Here is a 20,269-nt window from a genome sequence, read left to right on the forward strand (position 1 = left end):
AAGAAAACAGTAGCACAAACATATGGCTTTTAAAATATTACCAGGTGGTCAGGATGAAGGCCAAATAAAACTGAAAATAAAACAATTTAATTATTTGCATACTGCCAGCTTCACTGCATTTCATAGATCCCTACAACTTTTGAAGTTTTTCTACCCCTTCAAGGAAACAGGCCTCTGATCTATGTATATCCCAGCCAGAGAGGAAATTCTCAACCTCATGAGTGAGAGCACATAAAAATCACTGAACCACTTGAATAAACCCACACTTCATGATAAAATGTATTAAAAATGGATGTGACATTCCAGCCTGAGATACATGAAGACAGGCTCTTTCTTCTCTAAAAGGAGGGAACATTCCCAAGTATCCCATATGGGAAAGAGGAGCAGTGAACGGTAGCGTAAACCTGTTTACCAGTTTACAGTGAGGGTTGATGATCACAAAATCATGAGAAAAGTCGCACTTACTATAGATATTCAGCTTTATATCCTTGGCTTGCTTGCCAGCCGCATTAGACACAACACACTGGTAGCGTCCCTTGTCACTTCTTCGTGCATTCTTCACCCGTAAAATTTGTCCTCTGTCTAAAAGTTCAACATTGGGATCTCCCAAAAACAATGGCCTAGAAAAAAATATAACTTTATTCCATGGGTCTATTTTATTTCCCCAGACTTCCTCCCTAATTAATGACAATGAAAATCATTAAATAGTACAAGGTTAAAAATGTAAATCAAAGTTGACTGTAAAAATAAAATAATGTGATTAGTATTCCTATACAGAAGAATGAAATTATTAAACCACTTTACTAAAGGAAGTTAGATAATTATCACTTTGAGATAAAAAGCTTTCCCATTTCAAATTTAGATTTTTTTTGGATATTATTAGAATTCAAATAGAGTTTTTATTTATTTCATTCATTCTTATTTGTTCTTTATTATGTTTATTATTATTTTTTTAGTTTGCCTTGCCAATAGTTCTGCCATCATCTTGATAGTATATTACTTAAATTTATGACAGTTTTATTGCTAATTATATAAAATTTAAACAAAATAATGTAAGCATCATATGAGAAAAATTCTTTTTTGCACTATCACCCCAATGTGAGTCTTCTTTCTAATGTCTTACCACTTATTTTTCTTCCACATGTTTTTTGAAACATTTTCATACCTAAATATATTTCCAAAGAAATCTGAAGTTTAAATGCATACATGGTATTATGCTTTTGTTCTTTTTCACTCTATCACATTCGTTATGGAGATACTTTTGTTATGCAAAGTCCAGTGTTTCATAACATTGACTCTGCCATGAGTTATCAACCTGTTCCCCGAATGCTGGGCTTTACTCAGTTTTCACTTTCTGCCATCACAGTGTTGAATGAATATTATTCAAAGAGCCTTCCTGTGGACATGCATGACTGTTTTCCTCTCCTGGGTAACTGAGGGTATAATTACTCCCTCACAGCACATTACCACTGCAATTTTAATAGATATCAACAAATTACCTTTCAAGGTACTAATCAACATTCTGTCATCAGAATACTTTATGCTAATTGCCCTCTCTAGCATTGGCTAGAGAGGGCGATTAGCATAAAGCCTTTTTTTGTGTCAATAATGACTTGTGGAAAACAAAATTATATTTCATTTATATTCATCAGATTATTGAGGGTGAGAATCTTTCAACAGGATTATTGCCTAACTACATATTTAATTGTCTGTTTATATCCCCATATGTTTCTCTATGTTGCTGTTTGTCTTTCTTGCCGATTTATAGAAAATATGAATACAGTCCTTTATTTCAGGTAGTGTAAATCTTAACTTTTTGATACTGAGCTTTAGTACAATAATGCTCTCAGTGTAATAATCCATAAACTACAACCACATTGTGCGAAATAACCTTCCAGACCAACATGGATCATTTTAGTCCTGGCAAAGCCCTGGAGACATGCAGTCTGGGAAATGTGTTTGGTTTTCTCTGGTTCCTTTTGACTCAGATATAGAACAAGCTTAGGTATCAGTCTTGCTCTCATAAGAACTTTTTCCTATTTATTAACTCAATCCCATGCAAAGGAAAAAAAACTATCTCTGCATTTGAATCTTGCATTTTTCACGGTTAGTCTTCAGACTGAGGATGTTTAGTGTACAATAAATTTAAGTTCCTCTATGTTTCTAAAACAAAGTCCCAACGTTTATAAAGAGCTTTATAAGAATAAAAGATATTATAAGACTTTTTTTGAGCAACACTGGTTTTTCTTCATGCTCATTTAATAATATTCCATATGAGAAAGTAATTAATAGGGAAAAAATCCACACCCATTTACACGTGTTTTCTATCCATTGGACCCTTGCAACAAATAGAGAAGAGATACTCACTTGCCATCTTTGAACCAGTGGATAATGGGAAAGGGAGTGCCTTTGACCTGGCATTCAATGGTGGTGTTGTGGCTGAGGACAACTGAGACTTCATTTGGGGAACTGGCACCTATTATGGTGGGTGGAACTTGAACAAAGACATTTTATCATGAAAATCTATGATTTAGCACAAAGAACTGGGGAAACGAAGCAGATAATCAGTGATTTCTACAGTATTTCAACAAGATCTCAATCCCTTTTCTCATTACACCTGTGTACCCAACTGTTAAATTCAAATATAGGAGTATATTCATGAAATATCTGCTAAAGGACAATTATAAGAATCATAATGGTATAGGGTTTATTTAAGGGAATATTAGATTTATGTGAAGGAGGAGCTCAGAATGTGAACCATGACACTCATATAATATGCTATTGCTAAGTATTTTAGATAATGAATGGCATAATCAATATCAATCTAATTTTTAAATGCTACATGTCATATGGTCATGTCTACCTTTGTCTCTTTTAAAGGACTCTAGGTATGAGATATAGCATGAAAAAAATGCTAGTTTTTATTCTTGGAATGATGAAGCCTATTAAAGAGCTCCTGTACATTTCTCTCACTACCCAATCCTCCCCTGTGCACTATGCTAAGGTGGTGTTCATATACAGAAAGTGACCAGCCACTAAAAGGGTTTGAGTAGGGAAAGAGTGGGGTGTGATCAGATGTGTGTTTTCAAACCACACTGGCTGCTGAGTAAAGAATGGATTAGGGTGGTAAAGAGTGGATGCAGGGAAGCAGTTAGGGAGCTATTTATTACATTAATTCACCTTATAAATGAATTATGTTGTCACAGTGGAATGGTAAGCTAGCAGATAACATAGAATTAGGAAGCAGACATGACAGGACATAGGAAGATTTCAAGAGTTGGGGAGAGGATAGTATGAAGGATGAGTCCAAGGTTCTGGAAGAGGCAAGCAGATGGATGGACGTGCAGGTCACCATGAGGGGACCCCGAAGACAACCAGAATAGAGGTTCACCGGGAACTTTCTGTTTGATAAACCACTAAGGTGTTCAATGATATATAACTAAGAAGTTCAGGTCAAAATACCATGGAGAAACCTGGGCATTTATCCTTAAATGGAGAGAAACCTGAGCTGGAAATAAAAGTTTGGGAGTCAGCACCCAGATGGAATTCAAAGTCAAGGAGGAAATGAACACCGAGAGAAATAATGCCAGTGAGAACAGTGGTAAGAGTTACTTAATCTGTTTATATAGCCTATCCTTAAATATAAAGATGGTAACTTGGAGGGAAAATGCAATGTGCTTCAGGCTTTGAAGCAACTAAGGACAGGAATCATTTTCATGTTGCAGCAGTTTATGAATACTAACTTTTTATGAATGCTTTTAAAGCAGTATCATTTCTAGATCTCACTTCTACTAGAGACTCAGAAATTCTAGGTCCATTTTGATGAACAAATTATGGGAAAAGGAGAAAATAATTTTACTACCAAATAAATTTTAAATATGAAATATAATTTTAGGAACTATAATTATAAAATTTATGATTGCCATTAAAATATTTTATATCCTAATTTATAACAGTGAATACCCACTCTCAAAATTCTTTTTCTACTCTCAGCATTCTTTCCCTGCTCAAAGATTTCTCTTCCCTGAATTACAGTCAGGAATGATTGAGTTGCAAGAACTAATTAGAATGCAGAGAAAATGGATTTGCCACCTTCTTCAGTTCAAGGGCCGCCTAGCAGCTTCTACAGACATTCTCAGAATGAGAACATACGTTACACTCTGTGTCACATAGCTACTTACACAAATCACTACTTCTCTATAACTAGTTCCCAGGCAAGTATTTCCTGCTCATCTACCTGGAGAAATTGGTAAAAGTAATAATTTCCTATTTTAGACAAGCTAGTACCCTTTGGGGGTATGTGATACTTTGGGTATGTGATATGACTCAAAAGTATCTCTATATTCTAAGTAATACAACTTTCTGTATCATAAGAAAGTACCAGTTAAAATTAAAGACAAAACTAATGATAAAGTGAAACAAATGGGATTTCTTCTATCAATTCATTTTTTTCTCTCTTTACTTTGTCATATAGTCAGCTCCGCACAATGTCAAAAGTGCATCTGGATCATAATATTTCAAAAAATGTTTTCCTTACCTAGTACATCAATACTGAAGTACTTCTGAGAAGTGCCTGCAATATTAATCGCTTTGCAGGAATATCGTCCTGCATCTTCTGCAGTGGCTTTGAAGATCTTTAGCATCTTCCCATTGTTCACGATCTGAACAGTGCTGCTTTCCGTCACCTTTAAGGGTCAAAATGGTCAGTGCTATTTCCAATTCTAATAGAAATGCATAATTAGCAACTGAAGTAAAATGTTAATATTACTATTAGTACATCCACATCTGAATCATTTATTGCAGGCAGAGAGACAAGAAATTACACACATTTGGATGCCTCTATTTACCTGGATATCATCTTTATACCACGTAATGATGGGTGATGGAGTACCTTCCACTTCACAAAGGAGACTGGTCAGCTGGTTTACCAACACTGATACGTTTATTAAGTGTTCTCTGTCTTTAATTAATGGAGGAACTGCAAGAAGAGAGGAGTCATAGCAGATATTTTTATAATAAATGTTATTTTATTATATCATATCTATATTATAAAGTCCTTTAGAAGGCAAATTTTGAGATGGTTGATGGCTAGAAAAGCTAGTCAGAATTAAGCCTTTGTTTCTTATAAAATGAAAGTCTTGATTAATATATTTGTAAGTGTCAACTCTAATTGAAAACTTTGATTTATTATTTCAGTTTTTTGAATTCAGGATGAAATTCAGGATAAATTTAAGGAAGAACCTATATATTTCAAATAACACTGAAAATGCAAGGGTTTTAACTTAGGTTACATGAACCTTACTACTGATGGATGTGAATATTGCCCAGTATCTATGGAAGCCAATATTCATCAAATTTGAAAATATATAAACCTTTGTACTCATGCAATATGGCATCTTTATAAAATTTTTACTAGAAGGATTACTACTAATAGGCAACAACTGGTGACAACTTCAATACTCATCTTTACAGAGAAAGGTTAAACAAATTATTGTATATCCACACTGTGGGATGCTATACATAAGAGTTATGAATATTTCATAATTGCAAAGAGATTGTTTAGATATACTAGGTACAGAATAACGGGTATAATGTTCTACTATGTGTGTACTTTTTAAAAGTTATTATTATGTTTTAGTTGTAGTTGGATACAACACCTTTATTTCACTTATTTTTTTTTTATGTGGTTCTGAGGATCGAACTCAGGGTCTCACATGTGCGAGGCAAGCGCTCTACCACTGAGCCATAACCCCAGCCCCTGTGTGTACTTTTTATAAGTAAAAAGAGGATAAAATATTATATATTCATATTTCCTTATGTATGATTACAATGTCTCCGAGAAGTCAAATACACACACGAAACCGGTAACTTTTCTTTACCTCTGGAGAGGCTAAGTGGATGGCTCAGCTCAGGGCCCAAAGAATTTTACTATGTATCTTTTTCTTCCAATTGAATTTCAAATGATAAAAAGTCACAATAAAGAATTATGTGAAATTTTAAATCAAATAAAGATTGCAATCAGATCACCAGTTTTTTGTTTGACAACACATCTGTTCACATCAATGCTAAATAATACTAAATTGAAGAAATAATTCAAACATACAACAAATGAAAATGGCCACAGACTTATTTATATGATCTTAAATTAATATTGTTATACATATTTACCATGAACTTTGAGGGTGTATTTTCTTTCTGTGGTTCCAGCTTCATTGACTGCCACACAGATATATTCTCCATTGTCATATGGTGTAACTGAAGCGATAACCAACAATGTGCCATCCTCCAAGATGGAAACACCAGGCTCTTTGCCAGTCAGCTCTCTCCCATTATGTAACCATTTGATGGTTGGTTTAGGAGTCCCTTCAAAAGAATTTTTTTTTTTTTTTTACAAAAGTTAGAAATAATTATTAAATATATCAAGAATGAATACATCTTTTGTTATGACTATAATCTGTGCCATTAGGTCCTATGTTACTTTCAAGGTATTTCTCCTGGCACAGATACTCGAAGAGATTATGGTGGTTCATGTAGCTGATCAGCCTTGAGGTCTGTGGTTTTTAGTGTAAAATTTGATGAAAGTTATTTTTATCAAAACACCCAGATGATAGTAAGCAAAGCATTTTCTTGGTGAGTTCACAGTGACCAGTGTTGGGGGTACTGTAGTGATCATATTGACTAGATATGAGGAGGATTTCAGAGTGAAATGAGACACAGCAAAAATATGTGACATGAAGACTGCCAAAGCAAACAGACAGCCTAAAGGATACACAGAAATGGTATTTTATAATTCACTTTAGGCCTAATATTGTAGGTGGGAGGAAGTTCTACTATCCATATGAATCTTCTGGAGATATCATCTGTTAAACAAAGAGAGTAGCTCAATTCTTAAAAAGAAGGCTGAGAAAGCAGTGAGCAAAATTGCTTTTCCTAGACTTATTTATGACCGACAAAGTGAATGGAAGTGATGTGCTTGTGGGTAAAAATGACAAAACTATATTAGAATGTGTAATAGAGCAAAAAGGAATATTGGAAACCAATGCGATTCTGTATTAAGAATGTATTTATTTAACAAGGTGCCAGGCACTCTTCTGAACCCTTCAAAATTTATTTAATTCTCATAAAATTAAAAGAAAACACATCCAACAAAATCAATGTGATTCAATATAATATTGTTAATAATCTTATATTGAAGGTAATAGACCCTTAAAAGATGAACTTAATCCTATATAAATGCACACATCAAAAAATGGGAGAGATACACAGAAAGTGTCACTGAGGCTAGACTCAAATTGAGTTAAAGTCTTATAAAAGTGACTATGAAAGTTGAATTCATGAAAAAAATAAAGCAAAAGGTTGACCTCTTTAATTGTGCTTATCATAAAATGTTGGCTGATGAGAAAAAGAAGATAAAACAGATGGACTCCAGGCATCTGTCCTGGTTTTTGAGAAAAAAAGGACCTATCATCATTTCCTTTCGTCCCGCTCATTCCTTTACGGACCTCAATCAGACTTCTTAAATAATATTTGTTGAATTAACAAACAAGAAGGGAGAAGCATTATCAAGATGAAATGTACACACTCTGAGTATTACATACCTTTTGCAGGACATGGGAATGCAGTGCGTTGATTGGCCAGTCTTTCTTGGAGTGGGATGTTAAAGGGAGGCTCTAGATCTCCCATTGTCGGTGGTTCTGGTGGAAAAGGAATGGGTTACCACAGGCTTTCCTTGGGCAATTTCCAACTCTCAAGGCATCATCGACCACCTGTATTGATGGCTGCTTTTTTTCTCGATTCTTCTTTTAAATACGATTCATATTTCCAGCTGACGGGTCTTTCTACCTAGATGTGATCCAGGGATCTAAAACTTTGGAGTTTCCCAAAGAAAATGCACTATTTCTTGCTTCTCATGATCCTGGACTGATTATCTTATTCCCTCAGTTAAGGCATCACAGTCATTTTTCTGTCTTTCTCCCTTGCTCCTGACCTCCACATCTGTTCAATCACAGGGTACCACATATGTTCACATATCTGCATATTCTTCTCTATGCTTGAGATCCTGCTTACTTCAAGCCCTTCAAGCCTGAGTCCATATATTATGTATAGACTCCGAATTCTACATGGCCCCCAGAATACTCTCCTAAGAACACAAATTTCATTGTTGGCTTTTCTAATGATCATCATTACCAGTACTCATTTTGTCTGTAGGATATTTCAGACCTGTTCTTTCTTCAATGTGCCAACCAGTACATCCTCTCCTCTCTTTCTAAACAGTCTCCACATCTTCTCATTGATTTCATGAAGAAATTCTGCAGTTATTCTTGAGACACCCATCTTTTTCACTCCCCACAGCCCATGTCTCATTGTGCCTGAGGAGTTCCTTTCCTCTTTAATTTTTTAGACCACTACCTTTTTTACCCCAGTCCAAATACCACCATCTTTTGCCTGAACTACTGCAAGAGTCTGTTATAGCCATTTTCCCTTACATTTACTATCCAAACTGTTTTCCTACAAAATAATGATCTTTTAAAATTCCAAGTCAGGTACACAACTTTCCCAGATAAAACCCCTCAAAGTCTTTTCTCAGCATCTAGAATTAATCTTACGCTCACCCATCTGGGTTCCTAGGTAAAAGATGATCTGACACATGACTTTGCCCCCAGCTTCCTCTCAAGCTACTTAGTACTCAGCCTGGAATGCAGCCTTCTGGTCTTGATGGAGACTTGATCCCAGTGTTTCTAAAAATTTCACATGTCCTCCTCCTTACATCTATGTCCATATGGAAGGTTCTTTTTACCTTCTTCCAGAAGGCTGGCTCCTCATTTCTACCCACTCCCCAGGGAAGCCTTCTCTGATTTGTCTTTCCATTAAAAGCCCATAGAGCTTCTTCTAGCATTTCATGATGGCACTGGCCAGTCTGCAATTAAATACTTAGGAGCTATGTGAAAATATTGTATAAACATCTACCCTTTTACATTAGACTATAAGCATTAGCATTCAATACCATTTGTTGAATGAATGAATTGGACATGTTCTCCATTAGTTGTCCTAGCCACCCATTCAAAAATAATTGCAGTGTGCCACGTACTAAGTATTATGTAACTGTGCTAAGTACTATAGCGGCTTATCTTTTCCTTTTGTCTTTACATTGGAATACAATGTGATAGGAATGCTCTTCCCCTAATTCCCACATGGCTGGTTCCATCTAGTTAATAAAATCCCACTGTAAATATCACTTGGTAAGAGAAGCACCACCTGACAATTCACAATACCATCCTATTCTGCGTGCTGTATTTTTCTTGATTTGTAGTTCTTGTTTCTTCATTTGCTTGCTTCCTGTCTGTTCACAATAGAATGGCTCATAAAAGCAAGGATTTTGCCTTTATCTCTACCGTTTCACTACTGCCTAGAACATGACAAACTCCTGGCAGAAGTTCAATAAATGTTTATTGCTTGAAAGAATAAATTTGAATATTTAAAACTTCAAAATAAGACCAACATTAATAGGAAAGCAGTAGATGTCAATTTTCTGAGTACTGGTTTAGAGTTCATCCTGACAAGGGGAGGTGAAATCCTATTTTAACTCTCTCCACAATTTCTTCCAAACTAAGGAGTAACTAGATAATAATAGGACATTATCTAGAAATATTTTCATTACATATGTCATCTACAGCAACTTCATTTTCAACAGTAACATTTGACGCAGGTTTAGTAAGTATGTTACATTTCCTTCTAGAAAGGTTCTCCTTTCAGAGTCACCAAAGTTATATGGAAATCATCCTAAAGTGATCACAGACTATTCAAGAATATATATTCTGTATAGACTCAGAATTTTCCTTTATTCCCCAACCCCACCACACATATATTGTTCTGTGCCCCCAAATTACCTTGGACATGTAGGATTATCTCTGCTTCATCACTGCCTGCAATGTTGGTAGCAACACATGTATATGTGCCGGCGTCTGAGGGAACAACTTGGTTGATGCTTAACATTCCATCGGGATTGTTAATGTGCCGCACACCATCAACCAGCATGGCACTACCACCCTTAAACCAGGTGATCACAGGAAGAGGTGACCCTTGAGCATTACATGGAATATCCACCCTTTGACCAACTTGGACCTTCATGTGTTTAGGGCCATTCTGTATCTTTGGAGAAACTGGAAACAATAATTGAGAGTTAATAATCCAACTCTTTAAAAATCCTTTCCTTTTCTAACCCTAAATGAGAGCCTCTTAGCAAGATGTAACGTGAAAAAGAGGAGTCATCTCAAGATTTGGATGACTTACTAGGTGTGTGATCTAGGGTAAGTCAACAAACTAATCGAGGCCTATTTTTTTTTTTAATAATCCAGGCAAAATAACAGTACATTACAAGAATTGTAGGAAATAATAAACACAAAACTCTTAATGCCAGACTTGAGTAATGAAAAGCATTTAAAAGTGTTGTTTCCTTTAATGTATAAATAATTTGAGGTTTTAAACCCTCCATGGCAAAGTAGATAAATACTATAATGTAAGAAAGTAAAACAGAAAGCATTTCTGTCCATGTGCTCAGTTTTTGTTCTCTTTGTTGAAGAACAGAAAGAAAGACTCTCAAATAACACTTTCTTAATTTTGAAGAAGAAAAATCACACAGAACCTTTACCATTTCCCTTCATCCACCTACTTTTAGAAATTTAAATGGGGTAGTCTATCAAAACACTGGGGAAAAAAATTCTTGGTTTTCACATACATGCATTATGTGGAATCAGCTGAGTCTCAATGATCTAATTACAATTTATGTACCATTCAACCCTAGAAAGTCCTAGTCATCTGTCCTTTTAAATATTTAACGAACACTTTCTAAAACTGTCACTCAAAACAACCTTTTAAGTTTGATAGTATTAGTATCATCATTTTATGAGAGAAGAACTAAAGAGAGGAGAGGTTACATAATATGCCTCATGCCCTACAGCTAGTAAATGACAGCTTGTCATCTGATGTTAAATGCCAAGGTCAACAGGGCACTACTATAGAACACTGATCTGAGAGCAAAATCAGGTTAATGCTGCCTGAGACAATTTCTTCTGACATCTGAACACCTGGAATCTATACTGTGCCTGGCATAGTGTGTGCATGCAGTGTGCTGAGTCATCAAATGACTGGTCTGTGATACTGTGGAGAAGAGAGAGTTGGGAAGCAGACAGAGTCACAGGAGGCAGAACATTTTCAGTTGCAGGGCTCTTTAAATATTGAAATGACCACTTAAAAACTATTAAATTCTTCCTTGAGAATCCAGCTAGCTTCTCCCAGTTTAAACACGTTTTCTGCTTTATATCAACAAAGTCTTAAATGACCATGGACATCTAGAAAAATGGAGAACCAAATATTTAATGCATCTCATTTGCAAAAAGGGAAAAGAGGGAGGTCATTTATGGATAGTAGATAAACTTTTTGGAGTAGATGAAAGAAAATGATAAGACTCGTATTTTAGAAAATGTTTCTTAATCACTCTCCATACAACCTGCAGGTTAATGATCAAATGAACTGGGACATGGGTTTTCCTGTGTCCCGTCCACAAGTTATCTTAGGACTTTAAGACTCACCATGGACACTTAGTTTAACAGCCTGCGTCACATTTCCAGCAATATTTGTTGCAACACAAAGATACATGCCACTATCAGAAATGCGTGTCTCAGTGATCTTCATAGAACCAGAAGGGAGGAACGTGTGTCTGAAAGAATAAACCACACGTGAGACGCTGGCACACAGACAGCCACACTTCACTGAGGAATACTCTGCAAGCAATTCCATTCTTCCAATCACTATAGAATGCTATCTAGATGCTACAAAAGATGAAAATTCTCATAATTACCTTGTATGATGTTTTTGCAAACCCAAACCATTTTTGTTTTCTTGTATCTAACCTAATGGTCTAAAGTTATCAAATAATTGTACATCTTTCTGCTTTCGTAAATTGCAGCTAAACAAAATGATTTTAGCATATTTTCATAGATTTTGAATTTATCTTGAACATTTTATTATTTTTTACGATACTTCACGAAATAGTGTGTTAAAATAAAAGTTTAAAAAGTACAGATATTTTCATATGTACTTTGAATAGATTCTTCCTGTCAAATAATGACATAGTGGCTAAACAAGGTCTATGTCTAAAAATGTTAATATGATAACATTAATGTAATGTTAAAGTAATTGTACATAATTATATATACATTGTACATACATGAAAACACTTTGGGAAGAGTGAAGAGGTTAGATAGACCTAGGTAATATCAAAATTCCTTATAAAGCTCAAATGACACATGCTACTGATCCAGAAATGCACAATTGGATAAATAGTTAAGGACAGAGACCTCTAAACAGACTTAGGCATCCTGAGGACAGAGGACTTACTATACAGTGTCAGAGGTAATATTTTAAAAGGTAAAGAAAAGACTGATTATTCAAAATGTCATGGGGCAATTGCCTTTCTACATGGAAAAAAACAAAATTAAAACACTACCTAATACCAAAACCAAAAAATTCATATAAAGTCCAAAATGTGAAAACTGAAACAAAAAAAGGAAATAAAGCATAAGAGATTGTGATTACAATCTTTCTGAAGACATAAAAAGTACAAATCTAAATAAAAATACATTAATACATTGTTTCTTAAACATTTAAAACTTCTGTATAATTAAAGACACCATACCTAAATAAACATAAAACCTTAGCAATAAACTGAGAGAATATATTTGCAACCATAACAATACACAAAATATTATTAAAGAATACCAAATTTCTACATTCCATAAGAAAAAGACAAGTCATAAGAAAACTGTGCAGCCAATTTAAAGAAGGAATTCACAGATAACACCAACGGCCAACAAGCAGGTACTAGTGTTCACAGCTCACTTGAAGCCATCTCATGAAAATTAAAACAACTGTAAAACGCATTTCACACCCATCTGCTGGCAAAAATATTGAAGTCAGTCAATGCCGAGCGTTCATTAGAAAGTGAAAACGGACCTCTCTGTTCTGCTCACAGAAAGGAAAATCAAGACTGCCCCTTTGGAGAGCAATTTAGCAGAGTCTGCAAAGCTGGAAATAGGGATGGTTTTGACCAAAAATGCAGTTCTAAGTATAGGTCCTAAAAAACTCATGCATGTGTATACAAAGAGACAGATAAAAAGGTATGTTTATAAAAAGAAAAAAAGAATAAACAATCCATAACCTCTATGAATGGGGGTATGGATAAATAAAATGTAGAATATGCATATACAGTTAAAACCAATAAACCAGCTCTAAATGAATAATAGTGGATAAATGTTGACATAACCGAGCAAGTCATAAAATAATAATATATTCTATGCAACAGTGGTAAATTGAAAACAGTCACACACAAAAAAATCAAAAACACAGAAACAGTTTTCTGTACTGCTTAAGGATATGAGGTATGTCTGCCCCAGGTAGGGAGAAAAGAAATTCTTATTGGGGAAGAGAATAGAACTTCAACTTTAATATTGCATTTTTTTAATTAAAAAATATTCACTAAAGATTATTTTTCAGAGCAGAAAGTGTAGCTCAATGGTACAATGCTTGCATGTACAAGGTCTGTGTGCAATCCTCAGCATCACAAAAGTTTATTGTTTTCAAAGAAATAGTAAAATTATAAAGTATATAAAGTATTCATTTTTTTTCTCACCAGTGGTCTACATCCAAAAATGTTATATGATAAAGTGGTAAAGGAAACTAACATGAATTCATACCTTGATAATTCTATGTCGTGAGTCTAACAAATGATAGAGATTAATTCCTATTCCACCAGTGACTTACGTCATGATATTGACTTTAAATGGAAATTGAGATCCAGAGACAGAGGATGTGAAATGTACATGATCTTACATAACCCCCTCAATCCCCATTGTGTAGACAGGATATAAGAGGCTCAGAAAGACCCCTTAAAAAATTGCCAAAAATTTCGAGCAAGCTTTAAGTGGTAGAGGTAAGTTTAAAGTCACTCCCAGATGGCAACGAAGGTGCTATTCTTAAAGCTCTGACATGCTTTCTGTCATGTCACTCTAGCCTATCAAATAAGGGTTTAGTCAAGAAGATTTACAAAACCATCTAATCAAAGTCAAATCCTAGAGTCATGGTGCCTGATACTTTCTCACTTCTGTGGAATTGGCAAAATTCTGCGCTGTACACACTTTGGGCTGACAGGGATCTACAACAAATCTTAATAACTACCTTGTAAAATGTAACAGCAGGAAATTATGGCAAAGCTGAGTCTTAGCATTTTCTTCCATTAAAGAGCAATTTAGAGGGCTGACACAAGTGTACATCTTAAGTTACATTTAAAAAAAAAACTATTATTTTTCCTTTTAAATGTCCATACAGGTCTGTGCTCAGGCTATATCCTTTTGCCAGGTGTTTAAGACCAAGTTGGTCAAAACTGACCTTGTTCCTGTCTGCTCTTAAGAGTCAGCTGAGATCCCTCAGAGATCACTGTTGGGGACTTGGGTGAAGCTTCTTGGCTCCTTTAGCTTTCCTCTACACGGTTGCTATCTACAAGGTTGGGTCAGGGTCCTGCTGACCATAGGTGGCTTCTCTTGGAAGCATCAGGGACATTTCCCTCTCCAATGACCCTCCTCTTTGCTGAATGTGTGCTTGTTGTCTTCCTGTTCTCTAGGGTTGTGGTTGAAAGCTTGGTCCTTTTCCCCAGTGCCAGTCCAATACTGAGGACCCAGTTTTGAGAAAAAGGAAAAGAAGGTTTATTGCTTTGCTAGCAAAGGAGAAACACAGAGGACTCCTTTCCCAGAGGCTGTAATTCTGTCAATCAGCAGGAACAGGTACCTATATTTTCTATAGTCTCAGATGTAGATGTGAATTAAATGTAATTTTTTTTTTTTTAAGACATTTGACAACTTCAACAGGCACAGCTATCTTCCCAAAACCTTTGTTTCTATGTGTTGTGATTTCCCATCTCTCTTACCTTGGGGAGAATGGTGAGATGAGCTGGGCCTCCTTGGCCCAGGTAATTGTGGGTGGGGGCAAACTCTTGACCTCGCATGGAAGAGTCACCTCCTCTCCTGCAAGGACTGAGATCTCAACAGGCTTATCCTGGGACAGTCCTCGTTGGTCTCCAAACACTCTGGGCCTTACTAAAATAAACACACGTTAGGGAAGGGACACCTTACATTGCAAAGAAAGAATATTTTAATTGACATTAAAACATGAACTACTAATGTTCTTAAGTAATTTATTTTAAAAAAAGTCATTTATTCCCAAGTTTCAGGGCATATCTAAAACTTTCCACTAATACTTCCATGGTGAGAGCCGAGAGGAAGATGAGGAGCAAGTTGAAATGTCCGTTTAGCGGCTTCCCTCTGTAAAAGTGACCTGTCCTGGCAGAGTACCACCCAAGACACAGCTGGGCTTTGCCAGGAATTTTAACTAAGTGCTGTTACTGAAGAGGGTTGTGTGTAATACACATGCGTCTTGGGAGAATACCATGACATTTCCTCCCAAGGACTATACAATCACATTCCTTAAAATCAGAACCTAAGTAGAGGTGATTCTGGTTGGCAGTAGCAATGCTTTTGTTGTAAAAAAATAATAATAAAAAGAACTTGGGGGAGCGGTTTGCTCTGGGGTATGGCCACCTAGTATTGGTGCTCAGGAAAGAACCCAGAGGGTTGGCCGAGGTGGAGTGTCAGACCTCTCACCATAGACAGTCAGCTGCACCTTCCTCTTGGCATAACCAGCTGCATTGGTGGCCGTGCAGATGTACTCTCCGCTCTCCTCGCCACTTGGTGACACCACATAGAGACTTCCATCAGCCCCTGCAGAAAACTTAGCACTCCCGGCTGAAATCAGCTCTCCTTTCTATAAACACAACAAAAAGCCAGAGTTTTAAAAAGATACTGAAGGAGTGACTTCATGTCTGGAAGACAAAGAGAGAAAGAAAAACATCTCCAAGGCAGGGAAAACTAGAATTGAAAAATGCTAACTAAAAGAGTTATTTTTATGATAAAGAAGACCAAAGAACTAAAGGTGGTATTTTTCCATACCAAACCATGGCCCTTTTATTCCAGAGCTACTTAAAAAGGGACAGAATAACAGTAGTCAGAAGGGATCATAGCAGAGCTCTGCCAGGCTCTGTTCTGAATACTTATATGATTTAACTATTCCAAAACTCACAACAACCTTACCAGAAGGAACTAGCTCAACCCCCATTTTACAGTTCAACATAATAAAGCCCAAGGAGAGGGGAGTGGAAAAACCTGCCCAAGATCACAAATCAAGTCAGTGGTAGAGCTGGGACTGGAATCCCAGGAGCCAGCCTTCGGAGCCCAAATTCTTAACATTGGTGTCTGGCCCCAGCACAAAGGCCATCTGGGAAGATTTCATTTTTGCATTTTCCTTAAAATGCGTCAAATTTCTACTTGGTGCCAGACACTGTACCAGTTGGGGATCAGCGTGGCCATTGTGTATTTGTGTACGGGTTATGAAAATGTTAGCCTTCTAGTTTATGTATAAATGTTAACAAAAACTTCTCCCTATTTTGGAATTTCTACGTGGATACAGCTGGATGGTAGGCAAAGCACCTGGGTTGTCGTGCTAACAGTGCAGATGCCACATTTCATTATATCATTATTTGATGCCTCTTTATATCTGCCAGATTCACATTAATTTACAGAAAATATGCCACTGCCATGGCCAAACATGGAAAGGACTTCCTCAGGAAAGGGGTCTCTTCCCTGCTGCATTAATATTACTGAAATCTGAACCGTGACATGACAGGGGACAGGGGAATAAAGGAGTTTGCATATGTGTCTTGCCGATTTTAGTCACACATAGAATATCTGACGGTACTCTAGAATCTTATGAAAGGAAAATCCATGCAGTAAGGTCACTTGGAGGGCACCCGAGGAGGTCTTTAGTGAAATCACTTACTCCAGGCTTAGAACACATTAGCAACACAACAATGATCACTTCCGCGGGGCATCCTGTGTGTCAGGAGCCATTCTAAACACTTTGTGGGTTCTAGCAGATCCTTTTAACCCCGTGCCACATCCCCTCATTCCTCTTTTTTTAATAATTTTTTTGGTTATCAATGGACCTTTATTTTATTTATATGTGGTGCTGAGGATCAAACCCAGTGCCTTACACATACTAGGCAAGCGCTCTACCACTGAGCCATCACCCCAAGCCTCCCTCACCCTCTCTTGATTTAAGTACAGATCTAGTGGACAGCTCTATGCAGTATGTCAGGGTCACTCCTATTTTTTACGCAAGTCTCTGATTTTTGTGGCTTCAGGGGCTTATCCAGAGATCCACAGCCTGTGCACAGTTAGCCAGGAAATGCAAGGATGTAAGCTCTTCTGGGGGGTCACATGTCCTGTGACCTTTGAGAAACCCCATGTCCATCAGAGAGATCCTTCTGAGACGCACCTACATTGTTACATGGAGGGTCCTCAGCACACTGAAGCATATAAGCCCAGGCACAGAGAAAACCAGCTCAGTGAAGCCCTGTATCAGCTTCTTTCCTGAGTCTCATTCCCTCACTCTCCTCCAGGGATCAGTTTCCAACAGAACTTCACATTCTGCTCTTCAGGAAATACCAACAGATGTATCATTTACCTTGGACCAGACGATAGTGGGTTTGGGAATTCCACTTGCTTTGCATGGTAAGGTTACGGGAATGCCTTCGATGGTACTGAGGATCTGCTGCCCATGCTGAATGGTTGGCAGAACTGAAAAGGAAAGTGAGATTCGGAATCTGAGCACCTGTTCTTCCTTTTGGTGTCACATCTTTAAAACTGAACATTATCATTTTATGTTTAACATTTAGAAACTGAGCAATGATTTAAAATTTTCTGATAGACATGTAGGTAAGGAGAGTGAGTGCTCGACAAAGAAAATTCAAGAATTATGATCTCAGCAAGTTTAATACAAACTTAAAATCAAGTATTAAGTGATGTCTAATACTCTGACCTTCCTAACAAAAATAAAAGAAAACTAAAGAAAGATCATTTTTTTTCTTGGAAGCCCAAGATAGAATTACACCCAAAGAGTTATACATTCAACAAATATCTTTGATCATTGCCCATTACCCATTAAGCTGAAGTGAGCTGATAAGCCCATCTCCAGAGAAATGGGCTGTTTCTCTACCATATTAATTATCTGTCTATCCACGAGAGTCACTTAGTGGGTTACTAAATTTAACCTCAGGGAGAAGAATTTATTTTCTTAAAAGGTTCAACAGGAAAACTTGAGAGACCTTAGAAGTTTACATTTAAAACTCTAAAATACAGGATGATAACGTCAATATTTTTAGTGAAAAGAACAGCATACCTTTGTCTTTAGAAAGCAACTGAAGAATTAGCATTACGTGAGTAGAAGGAAAAAAGGAAGAATGTTAGTCACTCCTTCCTGGGTGAATAACAATTCATCAGAACCACCTCATTCATACAGAAGTGATCCATACCCAGTGTTCTGAAAACAATGATTTTTCTTAAAGAAGCTTCTATGCTTACTATATTCCAGATACTTTCTTTGTATCTTCTAGGAAGATGTGAGTGGCACTGCTCCCTGGAGCTCAGTCACTCACAGTGTCTTTTGCTTCAAATCAAAATTTTCCAGATCTGTCACGCTACACTAGAATAGAGCTTTGCTAGAACAGGAGGTACCAGAGACTTCAGTGTAAGAATTCCTTGGAAGGATAAAGTTAGCTATACTATTATTCATATTTTCCTATGGCTGGGATTATTCTTTAGATAATTTCTTAAAGAACTGGCAGTAAAACTTCAGCCCTGAAAAAGAATGCCAGGCTACTCACTAAAGGAAGAAATTTAATTTCCATAATCATGATGGAATATTCAACTTTCAAACATACTGTCAATTTGGAGCAATGTGGAGTAAGCCATTATTTTAACTCCATATTACATTTGACAATAAAAATTAAAAGTAGCAAATTTAGGCCAGTTTTGAAATCTGATGACACATGGGTATGGAAGAAGCTTCTTTCCAGATTGTCAATCTACATAAATCAATATGACAATTAAGCTGTTTTGTCATTTTACTTTGCGTTTATGTTTGCATCCATCCATTCATTCTTTTAAGAATTAGTCGAGAACCATGAACATTCTTCAGAGTGAAGAGGTGGAATGATGGAAGAATGCACTGCTAATGAACATAAACGTGGTATGAAGAAGCTGCTGTGGTATATCACTTCCATTGGCTAAATGATTGCAAGGTTTAGTGGATGCCAAGGAGATGGGTTGATTTTTCAACCTCGTGGACTAAATTATTAGCCCATTTTGGACTGCAGTAGATGAACAACTGCTATGAAATGAATTCTAAACTTTAAATTATTAAAATTTCTTGCATCATGATAAACCATATCGTTGATCTGTACATCTTCTCACCTCTCTGATCTAGCAGAACTCACACTATCACTCTTTCACTCAAGTGACATTTGGCTTCTGAATCCTTCTCAACACAATATTCTTGGCAATCACTAAGAAGCTAAAGGGAGATGATATGAGGGCGTTCTTACACTAAATTATTATACTAACCCATAAGCACCCTCCAGGAAATCTATGGTCTGATCTTTAAAAATGGTTACAAGACATCTCATCTGCCATTATACGTTTACCCTTTTAAGTCACTTTAATATTTCTTCAAATAATATTTCTTCAAGAACATCTCAGGTGAGGTTAGTGGATAGTTGTATAAAACTGAGAGAGAAGGAGAGAAACAGTCATAAAAAAGAAGATGTTCTGCCTGCACTGAAAATTTCAGACCAAGCAAAACTTGGAAACTACTGGATTCCAGAATTTGTTTTAAATAAAGACTGAGTCAACTACTGAAATTAAGTATCTGTGTAACTTTCTTCTCCATGATATTTAGCCTTGTTCACAAATCTATTTTAATACTACCTTTTTAATTTTTTTTCAAGAAAAGCACTGTGGTAAAGTTTTTAAAGAAAATATGCAAAAAAAGTCATGGTAATTTCTTCCACAATTAAGTAGACCCTTATTTACTGGGATTTAAAACAACTGGCAACTGCTAGTCATGGATGGGAAAAGGCTGCCTCTGGATATTCTTATTTGTGACCTTTGTTCTTCAACATGCAAGAAGATTGTTTGGTGTATATGAGGTGACCTTTAGAAAAGCTTAGGTTATCTCTAGCTCAAACACAAAGGGGTCATTAGAAAGGACATGCTTGTTGCACAACTGCCCCCACCCCAAATAGGATCTGGATGTAAAACACATTCAG

The 20,269-nt window shown here is 36.5% G+C and overlaps 1 protein-coding gene across 1 annotated transcript in view; it reads right to left on the reverse strand.

Moving 5' to 3' along the window:
* Hmcn1 (hemicentin 1) overlaps positions 1–20,269 on the reverse strand; it is a 397,169-nt gene that overhangs the window by 163,605 nt on the left and 213,295 nt on the right. The window contains exons 20-30 of the mRNA XM_076872754.2: positions 17,629–17,741; positions 15,711–15,870; positions 14,978–15,146; positions 11,589–11,716; positions 9,888–10,160; positions 7,599–7,694; positions 6,169–6,363; positions 4,848–4,978; positions 4,538–4,685; positions 2,368–2,494; positions 466–620 (exon numbers count right to left, since the gene is read on the reverse strand). Of these exons, the coding sequence (XP_076728869.1) occupies positions 466–620; positions 2,368–2,494; positions 4,538–4,685; positions 4,848–4,978; positions 6,169–6,363; positions 7,599–7,694; positions 9,888–10,160; positions 11,589–11,716; positions 14,978–15,146; positions 15,711–15,870; positions 17,629–17,741 (1,695 nt within the window). The remainder of the gene's footprint in view (positions 1–465; positions 621–2,367; positions 2,495–4,537; positions 4,686–4,847; positions 4,979–6,168; positions 6,364–7,598; positions 7,695–9,887; positions 10,161–11,588; positions 11,717–14,977; positions 15,147–15,710; positions 15,871–17,628; positions 17,742–20,269) is intronic.

Source organism: Callospermophilus lateralis, chromosome 13 (assembly GCF_048772815.1).
Source record: "Callospermophilus lateralis isolate mCalLat2 chromosome 13, mCalLat2.hap1, whole genome shotgun sequence".
NCBI lineage: Eukaryota > Metazoa > Chordata > Mammalia > Rodentia > Sciuridae > Callospermophilus > Callospermophilus lateralis.